The sequence below is a fragment of the Corvus moneduloides genome, chromosome 12 (genome assembly GCF_009650955.1).
Source record: "Corvus moneduloides isolate bCorMon1 chromosome 12, bCorMon1.pri, whole genome shotgun sequence".
In the NCBI taxonomy this organism is placed as follows: Eukaryota; Metazoa; Chordata; class Aves; order Passeriformes; family Corvidae; genus Corvus; species Corvus moneduloides.
The window spans coordinates 14,050,198-14,069,367 of record NC_045487.1 but is presented as its reverse complement, the minus strand read 5'-3'; the positions used below and the strand labels follow the sequence as shown (position 1 = coordinate 14,069,367).

The window sequence follows — 19,170 nt, the reverse complement described above, 5'->3', positions numbered from 1 at the left end:
GCTGGAAAGCAGGAACAAGCAGGCAGCAAGTTCTTTTTCTGTGCTCCCCCTGCAACTGTGGAGCTCTTTGGCCATGTCTGTGCTGCTACCACACAGCAGGCTGCAAAAACCAGACCCAAGTTAGCACATGGCTCAGCACAAGGTAATTTGTTCTTAAGTTCACCTGTGCTTTGCTCCACATTTTCCAGCCAGGTCACGTACACACACACAGAGCCTCACTAATTCGAGCCTAGTTCAGATATCACTCAGCAGTCTGTGATCAAAGCACAGACTTATCTTAAGGTCTTATAACTGACCTTACGCTCCAATTTCAAAAAGTGTTCATGACCAGAAACAAAAAAGGAGGACAATGATGGTCATATTGCAGTTTGCCATAAAACTGCTCACCCAGTACACCCTGACTGTTCTCCAACCAAGGCACAGGTTAGAGCCTGGGACACAGACCTCCACCCCATCCCAGCCCACCAGGTTGTCACCAGCAGGTCATCTCACCTCTCAATTTCTATCTGCCCATGTACAAAATCAAGCAAAGGACAGTATCTGTCTCCAGGCATTTTGCAGTGACTGCAGACAGTGACTGTAACAACACAGCTTTACCCAAAACATATGAGACTTTTCCATTTCTCCAAAAACCTGTAGAACTGAAGTTGGAACTGGAAGTATGAGCTTTATCCAGATTTAAGGTTGATAACTAATGCATGATTTATTGCTCTCAACACTCATTGAAGCACTTTATAAGTTCTTCTGTCTCCTAACAGCCAGCTCACTTTAGCCGCTGGCACTTAAAAAAGGGAGAGCACTGAAAGCCTGAAAAGTTACACTGGCATCAAGCACTGCCCTGTTCTTCTAAAGGGTTAGATGTACCTTCCCATCAAAACATTTTAGTTTTGGTAAAAAATATTTGGATTAAGATATAAATGGACATTTTCATTTGAGCTAAATTCTCCTTACTGTAATCACATCTCTACATACAACCAGATTCTTGGAATCAATAAACATATTCCAGCTCTTGCAGTTTTCCTCCCTTTTGTCCCCATGGTGGGATAGAAGCCATAGTGAAAAATGGAAACTCCCATTATAAAGAACTAATTCCAGATGCCTGTAACTTTTAAAAAACAAGGCTAATCTATTTCAAAATACCATATCAGTTAAGTATTGGCCTTGCTGTTTCTCCCTCCCTGTCCTCAATAATTAAGAAATGCTTAGGAACGGATGTCTGGGAACTTGCAAACACAAGAACTACTTGTTTTCAGGAGTGAACGATGTCAATGGAGTTGACGAAGTCACAGCTGCATCAAAAAAATGTAGCTAAGGACAACTAAGATGTCTAAGGACAACATAAATTTCTCAGTAACATGACCATAAGTCAGCACAGGTTTCAGGAACTGGTGTGGATTCAGAATTTGTGAATGAACAAAGAAATAGAAGCTTCTCTAAAAAAAAAAAAAAACAAACAACCCAAACTTCTAGTATGTTACTCATTCTTTTCTCTGGGGCCTCAATTCAGTCACTAATTTGGGTGACATTGCTGAGCTCTGAGCACTGGTAGAAGCTGAATTTTCCTTTACAGTAGCAATCTCCTTCTCACACTCATTACAGGACTGCCCAGCACCCTTCAGGAACCTCAGACACTGTTTTGAGCTTGCTCCCTGCCTTAAGAGCCTTGCAATTTGAAGGTCCCAGCAGTAACCTGTAGCAGCAACACAGAAAGGAAATCTTGAATTAAACATCATGCAAGAGATTGACAGGAAAGCCTAAAGCCCTGCTATGTCATAAAGTGAAATGAAGAACAGTAAAACTAAACCAACCTCAACAGGGATTTCCAGCAGACTCCCCTTCTTCCAGGGCACAATGCCTTTGAGAATGAAATCCACTACTTTAGAATTTTTTAATACTTCTCCCACAAATGTAGTAACTTTATCCAGGGTATCAACCCTTTTCTCTATCTTTGCCAGCCTCTCCTTATGCTTGGAGGCATCTAGCTGGGCAGCTTTCACCAAATTCAACACTTCTGAGCATATGCTCTGGACGTCAGCTTGGGCAGCACTGTCCGGTACCTTCAGGCCCTTTTGCATTGCATCTGTGTCATCAGGAGCTGCTCGGGATACTGTGAGCTTGTTACTGCCATTTCCTACATCAGCAATGCTTCTGTCCACTTGCTGCAGTTTGCCTGTCAGGTCTTCTTGGAAATGCAACAGTTTGTCCATCTTTTCATTCAAGAGATACAGTTTTTTGTCCACCGTACTTAAACTGCTCACTTTTGTAGGCTGAAACTTTGTCAGGGCGTTTCCCTCTGCGAGGTCCAAGCTCCCCGCAGACATTGTGTCCAGACAGCAGGAAGTCAAACAGATTAGGCTGGCTTTTCATTAAGCATAAATTAGAAAATGAGGCTCTGAAAGTTCATCTTCTTCAGCTATTCCTATACCAGACAAGCTCACTTACTGGAGTCACTAGAACGTATCATGAGATAGCTACTGCACAAAAGATTTATTTCTGTGTTATCTATTTCTTACTGTGGGCTTTCAATGATGGAGGCAACTTGGCACCAGACTATGTTTTCTTGTGCCTCCTTGACGTCACAAAACCATTTAAAATTCTTTCTCGAGTGGCTGTTGATAGGCAAGCATCTTAACAATGGCCAATGCCTGCACAGGCCTCTGGAGGGAGGGGAATTGTTTTCATGACCGATTTTAGTTCTGTGATAATGAAAAGGTGCTAGAACATTTCCCTTCATTAAACAGGAAAAACATAAAAGTAAATTGGCTGGCCTTGTGCTTCAGCTTGGAAGAATTCAGCTTTGTAGCATGGATGCAGAACACCCAGCATCAACACAGGGTGCTCTTTCAGTTGGCTGGCAGTTGAATTTAAAAATAGAGTACAATGACAATGATCTGAAATACGTATCTAGCACCAGCATGTCTTTGTCAACTGAAACTTCTAAAATTAAATCTTTCTCCCCGGTTATAAAAATGAACCAAGTTAAAAAAAAAAAATCATTATGAAGGCACAGCAGAATTAGTCAAACTATTAGCAATGAAATCATTAAATCATAAATCTTAAACGATTTGTTACTGACTTGCTTTTCACTTCTGAATCACAACATATCTGCTACACAAATTACATTCCCTAGAGAACAGAAAGAGTCACTTCACACTGCACAGGCTCGACTGCCACAGCTCTGAATGCTTTAGAAACATTAATGAATGCACCCTTACAATACCACACAGAAGGGGAGTCAGTTCCCTGCCACAGAGGATGAACTGTGGCATCAAGAGAGAGCAGTCTGTCCCATGCCAGATGTGACACTGTAACACGACAGTGTCTGGTTTTCCCGGGTCCGTTTGTAGAGCAGGGAGGAGAACAGTGGGGAAACCCTGCTGCCACAGGAGTCCTGACAGCAAACAACAGCAAAGCCCCAGCCTTTGGGATACTGAGCATCCCTCTGTCTCCAGTCCCTTCCTCATTTTTTGTAAGGGGCATATGGAAAGAAAATGTCACTCTTAAAGTGAATTTCCTGTATGAGATAGGACATCCTAGACATTAAAATCCTTCCCACAGAGTAGCAGCAGCATTAAAATTACCCTCTCAAGACAATGTTGAGTCCTTGCCACTTCCATAAGACAAGAATTTTTACCTTTACAGTAAAAAAAGTGTTACATCTACCAAGGCCATCATATAATTATAGCCAACCTGGTGGTTCTGTGACATTAGAGGCCAATAACCAGCTTTACCAAACACAGCAAAAGCTGTGAGACTTGGACTATTCATCACCTTCACGGGAGAGTTTGAATACCAAGCAATGACTTTAGAAGAAAAATTGGCATTTCATGCCATATCACTTCTCCTGACCAAAAAAGTATTTTAAAGTCACTGGTGGTGGGGATAGAATGGTGTAAGTTTTGTGATATCCCATACAACACAGTAAAATATACAGCTCTATCTTGAAGGACACTGGCAATGAATGCCTTGCAACCCTACTACTGCGTTTAAATAATCAGAGTTTTTAGCCAAATACCTCCAAGTAATTAATTCTTTCAAGCCTATAAACATGCTTGGTGACAAAAGATAGAAACAACCAATATAATTCACTAAATCTAGAGTACCTGTTGAATGTTGTCCTCTTAGGAACAAAAAGAAAGTGGTAGAGTCATTAGAGTGTTGTATTTAAAGTCAGACAATGCAGAGCAAATACTTCAACAAGGAAACAGCCACAGAAAGTCATCCCCAACTGCACACTCAGAACTCAACTTGCCACCACCAATGTGCTATTCCAGGCACAGCACACGGCCAGGAAACAATGCAAGTACAACCAGCGAGCACAACTGGCCTCTGGGCATGCTTGGGGGCAAACAGGACTCCTTCAAAACCTGGAACTGCCTTCTTAGTTATTTAACAATTGAGAGCAAAAAGCATGAATGCTGCCCAATTGTTATTAACTAGTGTTATTATTCATGTAACTGCTGATTTAATCCTCCTCACATGCAATGGACTAGTGGTAAATGTTGTGTAAAGCAAAAAGTGGGGCTTCAAAAAAAAAATCCCATCCCTTTCTCCCCTGGATTCAGCCACACGCACTGTGTATTCCAGCTACATGGAACAGATGTCACCACCCAATAACTGCTCACACAGCGCACTTAGAGATGTTTGAGATAATGCTCTACAGAGAATTCTTGCTAAAAATATGCAGCAAATATTCCTTGCCAGTGTTGTCTGAGGAACAGGGAATATCCTGCCACAACTGCCTCCTACTCAGATACAGCTGTTTGACTTATTACACTACTTACATCAAACTGTGCATCCATAAACAACTGCAAAATTACAGATGGGTGAAGGACAGAGAAAGAAACCTCATTTGGACCAAAGTGAAAAGTTTTAAACATCTGTCACAAAGTTAAGGTCAGCTTTTCTTTTTTGTTTTCATTTTCTCCTCCACACTCTCCCCTTTTGCACTGCTGGCAAACACAAACAGAAAAAAAGGCTCTGGCAGGTCTAACAGTTTGTCTTGCCTTCAGGACGATAATATGTTGGGGTCTCCCCCCCTGCCATGTGGTCCTGGGAGAGGGGCCCTGGGGGAAGGCACGGTGTTTCCCTGCCCCTGGTCAGCCTCGTTCCCCATTGGTTTTTTGTGTTCCCCTGCGTGGGCAAGGACCCTCAGTCCCGGGATTGCAGCAGTTCCTCAGCAGATCCTCAGCCATGCGGCTGGGGAAATAAACATCTCTGAAACATCTAGCAAGAATCTGTCCATAGATATTTCTTTTCCACGGGGCTCATTGTCTGATACACGTGTTGGCAGTATCCCCACTGTAACAATAATATGCTCAAATACTGGCAAAAACCCTTTTATTCCTTTTGCTTTGAATTACAATAGCAGGCAATTGTTGTTCAGAACATTGATTTAGTGCCCAGTGTTCAGATCTTGCTTGAGCAGCCTGGAGAGAGTATTTATTTCCATTGCCAGTCCCAAGCCTTTCAACAGTTACCAAAAAATAAGGGAAAAATCCTAAAATGCCCGACATCACAAAAAAGCACAGCTGTTGTGACAAGTGCCACAGCCTATTAAACTCACTTTTTCTTTGTGAGGAGCTACTGCTTATAATGACATTTTGCACTTAGATACCACAACACACGGTGCTTCATCTTCAACCCCCAAATTTCACAGTGTGTTGTATGAACAACAAATACCAGGGAATGCTGCAGGACTTCTGCAGAGAGCAGAGATGCTCAGTCACCCCAGCTGGCATTGCCAAAACTGGTTGGTGACCCACAAGACTCCATCCCAGTCTGGATGTAACTTGAACAAAGTTTCTGATGACCATTGGTCTCCTGAGGCTTCCTGTTCATTTCTTCCAGGTAACAAAAAACGAGCTCTGGGATCTGAAGTGCGCAGGCAACTGCCTTGATTCCATTGTCTGCTGAACTGAACTTCTCTGATCCCTTTAGAACACCTCCAAGGTATCAGGTATCTCAGGAATGCAGAGAAAAGGAACACACATGCTGGAGAAACAGAACTACAAGTGACCTTGAACCAATGATGCCAAAGAGACTTCTATTCTCAAGGGGGAGAAGAGTTTATTCCTCTTTGGCTCTCACCTCACACACACTCTCCCAGTTGTGAGAGAGAGGTGTCAGAAAACAAGAGAAAAAGTCACATTTAACCATAGAAAATCTATCATATGGCAGTTTAGTTACAGTTCCTCCCTGCTAAGTCTGACCCAAAGGAAGGAAAAAATCCTCAGACATGGAGTGAATAGAAAACAAGAAGTAAAAAAAAAAAAAAAATCTACACCATGTACTGAAGTGACAGCAGAGACTTATACCCCAAACAAGAAATGTCACAGAGGTTAAAACCAGCTGCTCAAACAGATCATCTCATTAGATTGTTGCATTGCTTCCAACAACATTGTAAAACTGGAGATGGCCGACAATACATAGGAAAATGAAAAAATAACTTTTTATATGGCCTATAAAAAGCCAAAACTTAATAGAGAACTTAAAGACTTTGGGGAAAGTTTGCAGTGCAACAGAGTTCTAAGAAGATGGAGAACTCAATGTGGCAAAACATCAGGAGCTCACAAAAGGAATAGCCAAAGCAAATAAGCTCAGAGCAATCTGGCTACATCTGATAAACACTGCTCAGGCAGAAAAAAAAAAAAAAACACAACAAAAAACCTAGCAAATATCTTTTACATATTTAGAAACCAGATTTCAGCTTTTTCAAGTTATAATGAAAATCTACTTAATCTACATCTAATTGCTGCAGCTCATTAACATAAATTTCCTACTTTTCCCCCCAGCAGATGAAAGGGTAACTGAACCTTTCTAGGGTACCTAAATTTTTGAAACATTAAACCTAGTTTCTCATGAACAGCACAGAAGGTAAACTTTTTATATCCACAGGGTAATGGTGCAGCAACAGACCAATTCTCACAATGGCAAATACAAAAGAGGCATTGGCTCTAACTCAGAGGAATAACTTCCAAAGGCAGGATATGCCATACAGCCTGGATAAATCCATCTAGTCCAATGGTTGGCTTTCCTGCTGGGACCAGATCACCCCGGGAACTGGGCCATACCGGCTTTAGAAGGCCAAGAAACCCACGTTTAATGTACCACTCATGTCACTGTTGGTTGAAATCCACCTGCCCAGTAAAAGGATCTGTGGAACACTATTGGTATCCCCAAGTGACCCTGGCATGATACAACTCAATATTATCTCTGTCACAACATGACTGTGGTGCCAGGTACACTCAATCTTAGCCACCACTGTAGAAACTTGGGGTTTCTATGTATTTAATGACAGAAAGCTGATAACACAGTAGATTAGGAAATACCCTTGCAAGTCCTGACTTCCTCCCCCACTTCCATTTCATTATTTTTCAGACAACTGAATCTAAGGAAAAATCTCCAGGCAGCAGCACAGCTAAGGATAGGTTACTGAACCCCAGATCATGTGCACTACTGTAATGCATCTCAGTCAGGCAGCTGACAGCAGAGAGCTGAACAGATCAATTATGACATTTCATTTACATCAAAGTGATGAGATTTCTAGATAACACTGTTTACCATTTGCCTGCAGTCCTTCCACCAGGTTACTCTGCCTCTCAGGAGGCCAAAAGTGCACCTGTTGTCCATCCACATTCACTCACTTGACCCCAGAGCTTATTCTCACCACCAAGTCTGTTACTCACAGAAACTACATTAAGAAGCTCATTACTTTGAATTTTCATCCTTTCAATTTATTTTCTTTTTAAGCAGCTATTAAACTATTTAACTAACTTGGAGCAGAAGAGTGGCAACTGAGAATGTTTCCCTGGGATAGTGGTAAGGATTCATGCTCCCACTCCTCCACACCCTCCAACAACGACCTCTCCTCTGAAAACTGAACAAAAAAGTCATGCTGTTCCTGCTTTATCTGAATTTCAGCAGTTTTATATCTAATGCAGTCAGTTCCTCATAAGGCCTGCTGATTTAAAGCCACAAAAGCTTCCCTAGGATTCAAGAAGCATCTTATTTACAAGATGCTTTCTCAGTACTACTGGGAGCTCAGCAGAGAGCCCTGAGGCCCACTTGACACCTGCCAATTGCTCTTGTGTCAATGGCAGTTTGCTCAGGTACAAGTAATTCTAAGTCAGTAGGGATCTGCCACAACACAGAAGAGTAGCCCTGGCTGTGCAGTAATGCCAACAGGAATAAAATCAGTAAAAGGGAATTCTTGTCACGGAAGCAATGGGATAGGGCTCTCATGATAGACATATAGGGAACATACCTGTTGCATAAGAAGGGGTTATTACTAGACAGTCAACTTTTCTGGAAAACAAACTTACATAATCCAGAGTTTGCTCCAAAACACATTAAAACCAGTACAATTGTTCTTGCTGACTTGAAATTTGACTGGCTTCAAATCAAATCCCTCAGAAAAGCCTCTGCTTTGCCAGCAACATGCTTTTGTTTGAGAAGATGAAAATCCCCTAACTGCACTGTGCTTTCTGCACTTCTGCTCCCTTCCTACTTCAGGAGATCTTTTTAGCTTCAAATCTGAAAAAAACCAACAAGAATGCACACTCAGAGCTGTACTAACTTGTTAATCATTTCCATGTTGTAACCATCATTTCCAACTTCACCTTTCCCACCACCATGACTGACAATTGTTGCAAGAATATATTACACTACTTTATTTGCTTCTCCACTTAAATTCCCATGGTTAAAAGGCAAGAACTCTGTCCTCCAGCCCCCCCCCCCCCGCCCTTCATGGATACTGACTGAGGTATCATCACCTCGAGCACAATTTTACACTGCAGTGGTTTAGGTCTTTGACAGGTAAAACACACAAGCACCTCAAATCATGCTGGATTGCACTGGAATTAAGTGATGGAAGTGTTCACAGGCAGCCTTGCAATAGGCAGCCTCCAGCCTCCCAAACCATCCGACTGGACTCCAGCATGCCTTGGCTACTGCCCCACACCCTTGGAAACTCCTCCCAGGTGGCGCTTACAAAAGCAGTTGCTGCCATCATGTCGGGCCTTGTGTAAGCTGGAGCCTCAGTCACTGAATTTTTTCTCTCACTTACGTTCCCAACTGTGGTACAACAAGCACCAAGCACTGTGGTCACTGCTCCTTGCTAATAATGGTCTTTACAGGACCTTAACAGCACAGGGATTTTTTTAAGTAAGAACAGTCTTTGACATTTCTACTCCCCACTAAAAACCAAAACACGATGTTAAGGAAATTCTAGATCAAGTAAATACTTATCTGCCCTATAATGAAGTCTGTTATGTGCTGTATTCACCTGCTGATTTAGATCTGGCTGATATTTTGCTTTGACATCATTCACAAAGACAGGAATAACCATCAGTTCAGGCTTAGTCTAGACACAAACTACTTTGAAAAAGATTCAGAATAAAAGAGTTTGTGTACAAAAAGCAGTGGTTTTGCAAACTCTTCTCAGTAATTAAAAGCTCAGATAGAAGCCACTTGCTCTCCTTTAGGTGAATGTTTCAATGTCTGGCAAAAAGCAGAGAAATTGCTGCATCCATCTGTGAAAAACATCTCCAGCTAAACTTAACAGTAGTTTTCACCAGGTTGGAAGAAGTATACAGGAAACAAACAAAAGAATGTGATCTACAGAAAAGCTTGCCTATAAGAGCATTATATCACATGCCAGTGGAATTGCAGAAAGCAACTAACAACAGGAATCAAGCTTCTCAGAGCAAGGAATGAGAAAGCAATTTTTAAAGTTTATCTCTGTAAAGCAGATAGCTTAAGAACAGCTGGGTGTGAATGAGAAGCCTTGAATTAGGGCTCCAGGGGTATGATTAGCACAGTGATCTATTTTTACATCTGAGGTTAGTATCTCAGTACAAATATCCAGTAAAAACAGAAATCCAGAGCACATTTGGAACAGCCATTTCCACTCCCAAAACACTAAGTACCCCCCCAGTGCCTCTCTGCAAGGCTTCTATCAGGACTCAGGAAGTTTTGCTTCTGAATCACCTTGTTACCTTAAATCAGCCGTCTACAGACTCCAGAGTATGAATTTTCCTCAGCCACACAGACATTTCTCTGCACTCATAGGAGGCTCCTGAATTAAAACTAATAAATCATCGATTTTGGAATTCTGCTATTAGATCTCCAGCTGCATTGCAGAGACAGCTGTAGTGTAAACGCAGACACACTGATTATCAGTGCTAGACTACAAAAACAGCCCCAAGTCCTGGCACCATAAAGCCAAAAATCACTCAGAGGAAAGCAAGCAAATAACAGTGCTGATAAAAGATCCAGGATATAAATTGTTTGGATTTCATATTAGTTGATACCGTGAGTATTTGTCACTAACAGGTAGTAGGGCAGTGCCAGCCAGAAATCCAGTTACAGCACAACAAGATCCTCTCAGTGCAAGAAATTAGGAGAGGAGTTAAAACACAGGGCTGGATGCTGGAAAATACTGCAGCAATATTCCGCAGAGAGGTTAAGCAAGTTACAGCTGGCAAGAGTCTCTTCATACAGTCCCTGAAAACAGTGAAATACAGGGGCCTCTTGCTCTTGTTCCACCACAAAAGAAGAAAAGGGAAAATTCTGACAAAGTTTGTCTAAACTGAATCCAGTGAAAAGTGGATTCTGTGCTGACCATAACACAGATAAAAGTGCCCACAAAAACAAGCTCCGAGGCCCACAGCAATGACTGGCAGCTTTTTACCTGCCTTACCAAGACAAGCCATCCCTGCTGGCCATGGTGACAACTGCCTCATGCAGTGGGATGACCCACAACCATTTGGTAGCTTGTGCCAGTGTTTTCTGGCCCTAAACCTGATAATTCTGCATAAAGCAAACCCAGAAACAAGAAAGTCGGTCAGTCATCAAATCTGTAGCAAACTGTTTTCTTTTTATAGCAAGACAGGTCAAGGAAGATGTGATTCAAGCTGTGCTGATTCCTAAAGAGGTGCTGAGAATTAACCAGAACCCTGAAGCTTCCTACACTGGGCTCCTGGGGACTTCAGCTGAAACTGGGAACAGGAACCCACCAAGAAAACTTCCAGAACAGAGTCATTTATAGAAAAAGGGCAGTTCTTTTCAACTCTACCCAGCCCCATACAATACCAGTGAACACGCAATGACAGTGCTGGCAGGAATCAGGTCTCTGAAGGGAAGCATTGGGGACCTGAAATCAGAAGTATGCCTAAGATGGGTCAGTCAGAAAGCATATGGACTGCTCAAGCCTGAACAACAAAACAAGGACACAAATGAGAGAGTGAAAGGTGAGCCACAAATATAGAAGACAACAGCAGGAGGACCTGTTAGCTCCTGCTGTCTCAATTCAGCCATGGAGAAGGTGAAAACAAACCTGGATTGTAATGTCAGAGACTATATATAGTTTACTACTTTAGTTTCTGGGATATGAACTGTCTGAAAGGATACTCAATAGAGTATATTTAGACTGCAGACCACTGTGGTGCAAAATTTAAATTGGAGCACGTGACATCTTCCTCTTGAGTTCCCACAAAGCTTGGGGAAACAGCGCTAACAACTGAGCTGGTCAGAAAGTTTTCAATCATGTATTTTTCTAAAAGTCCCAAACCTTCAGAATGGCTTCCTTCTTCCGTTCATTTCTTTCAGTCTGTCTGCCTGTCTGTGAGCTCTCCACAGCAGTGTGCACACAGCCTGCCAAGAATCTGGACCCTGGGAGGGCTGTTTGGGCCCTGCAGTACATGAACTGTCCAGAGCCTGGATCCCAGAGCTGCTCTGCTGAGGAGAGAGAGGAGTGACTTCCCAGGTAAACAGGAGCCTGAACTGCAGGTACCAAGGCCTGGTCTCCTTCAGCAGCTCTGCTGTCCAAGCATCCACAAAATGGGAGACAACTGTTTAAAGAGATTAAAGCAAAGGTAATTGTTGCACAGTGCAAGACATTTGAAAACAATCACACGAAGTTCAAGATGTGAACCAACACTACCTGAGGAGTTCCAAATAATTCTACACATGACTCAGAAAAAATAACTCTGAGTATGAAAAGCAGCAAGATATTAGCCCCTCCAAAAAACCCCCACAGAGTGGGATGCATATCCCCCCCCCCCATAAACATGAATGAGGAAAGGAGCATCAAGATTAACTTATGTGAATGACTAGGTAACTTCAAATATCTCATTAAGTGTCTGTGTCCTAAAAGAAGAGTTAGGTCCAGCAAGTCAGCAGAAGAAAGACAGCATTGCCACCAAGGCTAAAAGGATTGATGTAGGTGAACATCAAAGCTGTTCAGTTCTGAAAGGAAAAGCCTGAAGCAAGTACAGGCGACTTGATCTTCAGGCACATGTTAGAACACTCCTATCACTGCCTCTCCTAAGAGCCCAATTAATTTCAGAGACAAAAAATGCCTCATCTTATTGCTTGAGCACCGATTTCCCCCTCCACTGTACCTCTGAGCAATAACAGAGTTGCAATCAATCTGTAAAAACATGCAGGGCACTGTTACAGAGCTGCCTGGGGTTGTGATCCTTCCACAACAGCCCAGTCAGCTGAGCCAGCCACTTGCTGGAGCAGCAGCAGGCAGATCCCCAGGTACTGCACCAGGAGACTCCAGCCCACAAACATGCAAACAACAGGTTCCCCCCTGCAACTACTGACATCAAAACTGTACACACACCCAGCAGATCCTGCTGGGACAGTCTCAAACCTGACCTGCAGGCTGGCACTGGGAGAAGAGAGCTCTCACTAGGGTTAATATTAAACTTACACATTAGAGCAGTTCTCACCAGCTTTACTGAGAATTGCACATGTGGTCCAAGACTATTCATCCTTATATGTTCTCTGCTGGTCACATCCTCCAAAAGCATCCTTCCCTTTGCAATGTTCCATGAATTTGAGTACTAGCTTCGTGAACAAAACAAAGAATGATTTTCCAAGAGATAAACATAATGAGTTCGGTAAATTGGCCAGAGCGATGTAATCCAATGTGAGACATCCAAAACAAAGTTGGTTCTGATTGTTAGTGCACTGAGAACAAGGAAAACCAATGAATCAAACTAAATCTAAGACAACTTTTACCTGTGGATAACTTTTACCTTAATGTGCTTCCAGAAGACAAGCACCATTATCACTGATTTTACGGAAAAGGAAATTGAAGTAATGAGTATCAAAGAATTACTCAGTCACCCAACAGATCAATTACAGAGAAACAAGACATTCTGAATCTCATTATAGTCTTCATTGCAAAACACTAACTCTGATCTGCACAGAGCCAAGCCAGAGAATGCTATGGAGACAGATAACTGCAGTACTGACTTATTTTCCCCCAAGACACGACTAGTCCAAAAAACCCTGGCTCATTTGTTTTTATGGTTCTAGGGCCACCTTCTGTAGTCCTTCTGAAAATATCTTCCATTTGCACTCCTTCAGAAAAAAGCAAGAGAAAATTGCATGTATTTCAGGCTGTTTATTACCTTTAACAAAAAGCTGAACACAAACAATTTAAACACATCATTATCTCTTCAACATGAGGAACAGATGAGTAGTATATTCAAATTAATAGACCAAAATGTTTTTCTGCTATGTTGCCATAAATAGACAACAAAACATGCAGTCACTGGGATATGAAAGGTGTCTGGTCTTCCGAGCCATTCTGTTTCTTATGTAATATATGATAAAAAAAAATCATATTATACTCTTGGCTATTAAATCCACTACATGTCATTACATTAGAGGAATTTAAGACTTTGAAACAATATCTTACTTTTTGAAATTAGTAGAAATTTTGTCCTTTCTTCAACCGAGCCAGAATTTGGTTTATTGCTGTTGATTTAGTTCATTTACTCCACTGGCTCTTTAAAACACAAAGATAATTACAAATACAAGCTCTTTAAGAAAACCCATTACAGCTGTTATTGAACAAAATACATGAAGAAATCCTTTCTTCAAAATTTTGAAAGAGAACAGTTTTAAAAACCCCACAGCAATTTGATCTATTCTAATTTAAAATGCAACTACTACAATTATTTTTTTTTAATTTCTTGAAAATTATTATATGTACATGGAATTCTTTTTAAAGTTGCTTAAGTACATTTTCTGCTACTGATCTTTTCAGCAGCTCAAAAAGTAGGTAAATGCAAACAAGCTGCTGAAACCTAGACTTCCTACCATGGTAGCAACTAAAACTGAACTTCACAGGTAGCTTGAAAATACAGTGGGTTTTAACGAGTAGCTTACAAAGGTAGAAAAGCAGATTCCCATTCTCTCTTCCACTAGTGGCGTCTGCACGTCTCTCTGCGCTTACAGGGTCTGTGCTCTGCCCATCAGCTGAAAGCTTTGGACACAGCTCTCTTTTGCTTTGTTCCCTCAGACCTTTGCACAGTGGGGTTCTGATCTCTCAGCTTTCCAGGACTACCCCAGAGCACCCTTTGAAGCACTGAGTGCCCACCGCTCAAGGTGATTGCACTGCTTTTACCACAGGTCAAATGGGCTAATGCAGAAGCTGGCTGCTCATTAAATCACCTCAGTGTCAGCCTGCCCAACAGAGTCGTTGTCTTAAAACTCACGTATGTCACATATATGACAACCAAAGCAAAAAGCTGTAACAACCAACCTCCACATCACGTGAATGTCAGTCTGCCATCCTATACAACAAATATTCCAGTCAGAATTAAAGTTTTAATATGCCAAGGCTCTCATGAAAAGTAAATTTATTTACGAAGGCAAAGCCGCAGTCATCATTTCAGAAACACCTCCTTGACACTGGCAGGTGTTCTGCAAGCCAAGAGGCTGCACAACCTGGCCAAGAATGTCAGACACACAGAGCATGTTATAAAAGGCACAGAAACCAAATCTGTGCCATCCAGAAAGTTTTCACTTTCAAACCAGGTTTACAATAAAGCACTAAGGAGTCCCTTACCGTAAATCTCTTTATGTAATCAGAAACACAAAATCCTCCCATGCTCAAACGTAGGGATCTGTGCAGGGCAGATTCTTGATATAAAGTCCCCATTCTATTTGGCTTGTCTGGTGGTCACCCTGGTAGCCTGCAGCTTTTTACTGAATAAAGCTGCAGAGTCTTCCTGGATCCTGCTAGAATTCTGCTTGCATGATAAACCAGGCATTTCATCTTATCTGACACTACACCAGGCATTTCAATCATTTCACTGCCTTATCAGCAGTACTAAGTTCTATCCATATCCCAGCAGTTCACTTCCTGAATCACCGATAACAGATACTCCAGGGCACGGAAACAATACAAGATGACAGCCAGACCTCTGGCGTCACTGAACAGTCCCTTCTTTGCATTTCTTTGTTCCTTCGTTGATTTTCATCCAATTTTACTTTGCTTTAGCTGTAACTTAAGGACAGCACCTTGGCTTCAGCCAAGCAATGACAAGACTGCCATTTATCCAAGTGCTATTCTATTTTTCAGTGACACTGATAACTGCTGCAAGTTATTTGCTTCAACACAACGGGAATATTACACATTGGGAATTTCTTGTGTTTCCAATTTCTTTAGCACAGGAATTGAGGGAACAGTGGATGGACACAAAAGGACCATTCAGGAGGGTTCATCCTCCATCAGAATTCACATACCTATTTATGCCTTAAGCGCTGTTTCTACATCTGATGCTATGCACACAGAGCCATTCACTTCAGTCTGTAAAACACCTTACCTACTTACACAAGTGTACATTGCCATGAAGTCCATGTAGGCATATTTGTGAAGCCCTAGATCTAGGATCTTTTAATTTTTTTCTACCTACACAGTTAAATATACAGCCACAATGCACCCAAATTATGTTTCTCGTGCATTTGGTCCTCAGCTAATGAATTCCTTTTTATTTTGCCCTGTGTAAAATACATTTTCTTTTAATAGAGTTCTGACCCGTAAGTTTGTGTCCATGGAGGACAAATATACAAAGAGAACAGATACCAAGATGCTGGATGACCTAAGAAGGAAATAAGTTCTAGAGAAGTAGAAGCAAATCTGTTTTCAGTTTTAATCTGTGCCTTCCTTTCCCACTTAGCCAACAAGCTGTAATAGAATTATCTCTGATTACAAGCTGCAAGCGATCTAACATTAAGCTGAATCCATGAGGCATGGGTACACAAAATGACAGCCTCTCACTATGGCCCTGCCTTTGAGCAGGTGGACAAGCACCTCAGGCAGCCGGCCCAGGGCCTGCCATGGGCCACGGCTTCACTGCTTCAATCACAACAGAAGTGCGTTCTACCACAGGATGGGTGCACGTGCACTCTCCCCTGAAACAATCAGGTGAGCAATGGAGATAAGATACTGTACCTTAATCATTATGATCTAAGAGATGTCAGGTCCAGAGGTGTGGGTACAGAGCTGGCTGCCCCTCTCACAGCAAAAACAAGTGTTGTGTTTCCAGCTGGGTTTGTATAGCAAAATAACAAATATGCTGTTAAAAAACAGAATGAAACCAACATAAGTACAGACAAAACTAGAAACAGGTGAGGAACTCTTGCAGGGCCAAAGCCATGGAGTACATGGCCATGCTTGCTCTGCTGCATTTTTTACTGCCAGGCAGGGAATGTTTTTCAGGCTAATCAACAAACAAGTGAACAGGGGTTGCCTGGAGTACAGGATGACTTGAGCACAGCTCATACAGGCGAGATAGTTCTACCAAGATGCTGAAAGTGTAACATTCTGCTTAAGGGATATAGGCAACCTGAGGCTGCCCCAGATGCTGGACTTAAACCTCCAGAAATGTGAGACCAGTCTCAACTGTCAGACCCCTGCATAATTCCTAACTCCTTTTTTGTGCCTTGGCTTACCCACCTGTAAAACAGAGTTAAACCTTTCCTAGCTCATAGAATATTTTCATAGCTTTAATATTTATTATTACCATTCTGCCCTTTAAAAGGGCAAAACTAAACCATAAATTCTAGGTCAAAACTGCCCCAAAATTTTTAAGACACATGAGCTTGGTGTATGCAGTGGCACAGGAACACTGGTGCCCTCTGAGTTGAAAGCCCTGCCCCTGCTGCCGAGCCGTTCCACATGGAAAGGGCACAAATGCTGCCAGCCTTGTGGCAGCACCTGAAGCAGCATTCCTGGTACTGGGAACACCACCCAGCCACTCTCAGTGGAACAGGAGACCATCCACATGGGCATCAAGCTCTTGAACATGGCCTTCAGCTTTTTTACTAACACATAACTGTGGGAATTAAACACCCCCATTCCAGTACCTAAGAAAAGAACAAATATTAGAGCTTTTCAAGAGGTGCAGGGCTTAACAATGACCCTAGACCCAAGGGAGGGAAAGAAGTATTTTTATATATTTGTGACTTATTCCAATAGCACAAATAACCATGCAGTTAGTGTAGATTTAGTAAAGAGACAGTATTACTTAATGTGGCAGCAAAGGCACGTACAGCATGCAAGCACTGTGCCATGGGGGAAAGCTTGCATGACAAAGAGAATCCTTTAGAAACTTTGGCAAGAACTCTGGAACGAGCAATGCTCAGCCTGCAACCTTCCATTAGCAGATCTAAATACAGAAGCATAGTGTAAAACAACACCTTCCTGCAGTATTTTCATTAATTAATATTAAGAATATAATTATTATGATGAGTTTCACTGACTGCTTTTTTTCCCATTTAGTTTCCGAAAAATAACTTGGAGCTTCTCTCTCCCCCAGTGTAATTTCCAGTCTCACAATGTCAGTTCTGGACTGCGTGATTCTGTGAGTATTAAAGGCAACAAATTAGTAGCAACTATAGAACTTTTAATCCACAAGGAAATAGTCCATTTTTCACGAAGTTAAATGTATTGCTGTGACAATGGACACAGCTACAGTTTCTTCTAGTACCTGGGTAAAGTCTAATGGATTTTACATATAGGGAAATACAGAGCTTGGTGCCTTGACCTAAAATACTGTGAGCTCGAGGCAAGGAAAGTGATCACTGAGTATAGGCTTTGTAGGTGTCACGAGACACCATTTACTTATAGAATAAATGCAGAATTTTACCAAAAATCATGCACGTTAACATCCAACAAATGAAATCAAGATCAAGGTTAGTACTTTGGCTTTTAGAGGAATTCTTCAAGTCTGCTATTCTTACACTCCAGAACTCCTCTTCCAAACGAGAGAAGTTAGCAGCCCACCAGTGCATTTGGAGCACAGACCAAGACAAGGGAAGAGGTAAAGAGGTTATCAGAACTGGATTTCCCAGCCAGCTGCTGACACATTTGCCAATTCCTGCACTAACTACAGAGTAAAGCGAAGCGGCTCAGCATTTTTGAGGTGACCTCTCTCATCTCCCAGCACCAGCCTCTGTGAATTAGGAGGAGGTGTGCTGGCCCACAAACATCCCATTTCCAGGAAATTTATAATCTAAACAACATTCCTTAGATCAAATGGTTAATACAAAGTATCTTTCTTCCTGAAAATGAGGGGAAGCTTTAATCACTTGGCACATTTCTTTTACACACACTTAAGGGTTATGAAATCACTTAAGTATTTTAGAACCTTTTTTCATTAATAATCAGGGACAGGGAGCTACTAATACTGATGTCACCCAGCCTAAGTCACCGTGACTATGCCCTAAACATCTAACTGAAGGTTCCCAGCTCTCTTCCAAAGGCACTTCCAAACTGCACTGATAACTTACCCTTTCATTACGCTTCCATCCATGCAACAAGCTAGAGCTGGAAGCCAGCATACAGGAGTATCCCCAGGGAAATGCACACAGAATCAGCAGGCAGGGTATTGATACCAGAAATGTTCAGGTGCCCTTCTGTGTCTGATCAGGACAAGTATTCAGGAGCCTGTGAAGACTTTGACTGATGAGGCATTTCCTAAGAGCAGTCAATTCCCGGTTGTCTCTGTGCCAGTATCAGCTCATTTCTAGAGCCACTCCACTCACAATGGATTAGTATTAAAGGACAGGTCTGCAAGCCTCCCCACCTCATTAATATTCATTTTATGTTTTAAATTCCAGTTACAGAAGGACTCATGCCCAAGGCTAGGAGCCTCATAAATTATATTCCATTTTTAAACCTGCAGCATTCGCTCTCATTGTTTCAGAAGGAAAACACTAGCAGAGACAGCTTTGGGCAGGCTGCTTTTGTTTAAAAGAATACTATCTAAGGCCCTACTTTAACTTCATTAGCCCACAAAGATTTGCACTACAACGAATCCTGCCTACAAAGCACAAATACAATTGCCAGCAAATTTTTAT

At 41.9% G+C, this 19,170-nt stretch overlaps 1 protein-coding gene across 6 annotated transcripts in view; it reads right to left on the bottom strand.

Moving 5' to 3' along the window:
• The window catches only part of MYLK3 (myosin light chain kinase 3), a 45,095-nt gene that overhangs the window by 17,265 nt on the left and 8,660 nt on the right, over positions 1–19,170 (bottom strand). Inside the window, exons 1-2 of one of the 6 annotated variants that reach the window (XM_032122261.1) lie at positions 18,601–18,884; positions 16,262–16,385 (exon numbers count right to left, since the gene is read on the bottom strand). In XM_032122261.1, the coding sequence (XP_031978152.1) occupies positions 16,262–16,270 (9 nt within the window). In that variant the 5' untranslated portion in view covers positions 16,271–16,385; positions 18,601–18,884. Of the gene's footprint in view, positions 1–1,808; positions 5,078–14,190; positions 16,195–16,261; positions 18,885–19,170 lie in introns of those variants that run through there. The other 5 variants (XM_032122262.1, XM_032122260.1, XM_032122259.1 and 2 more) reach the window with 5 other exon arrangements.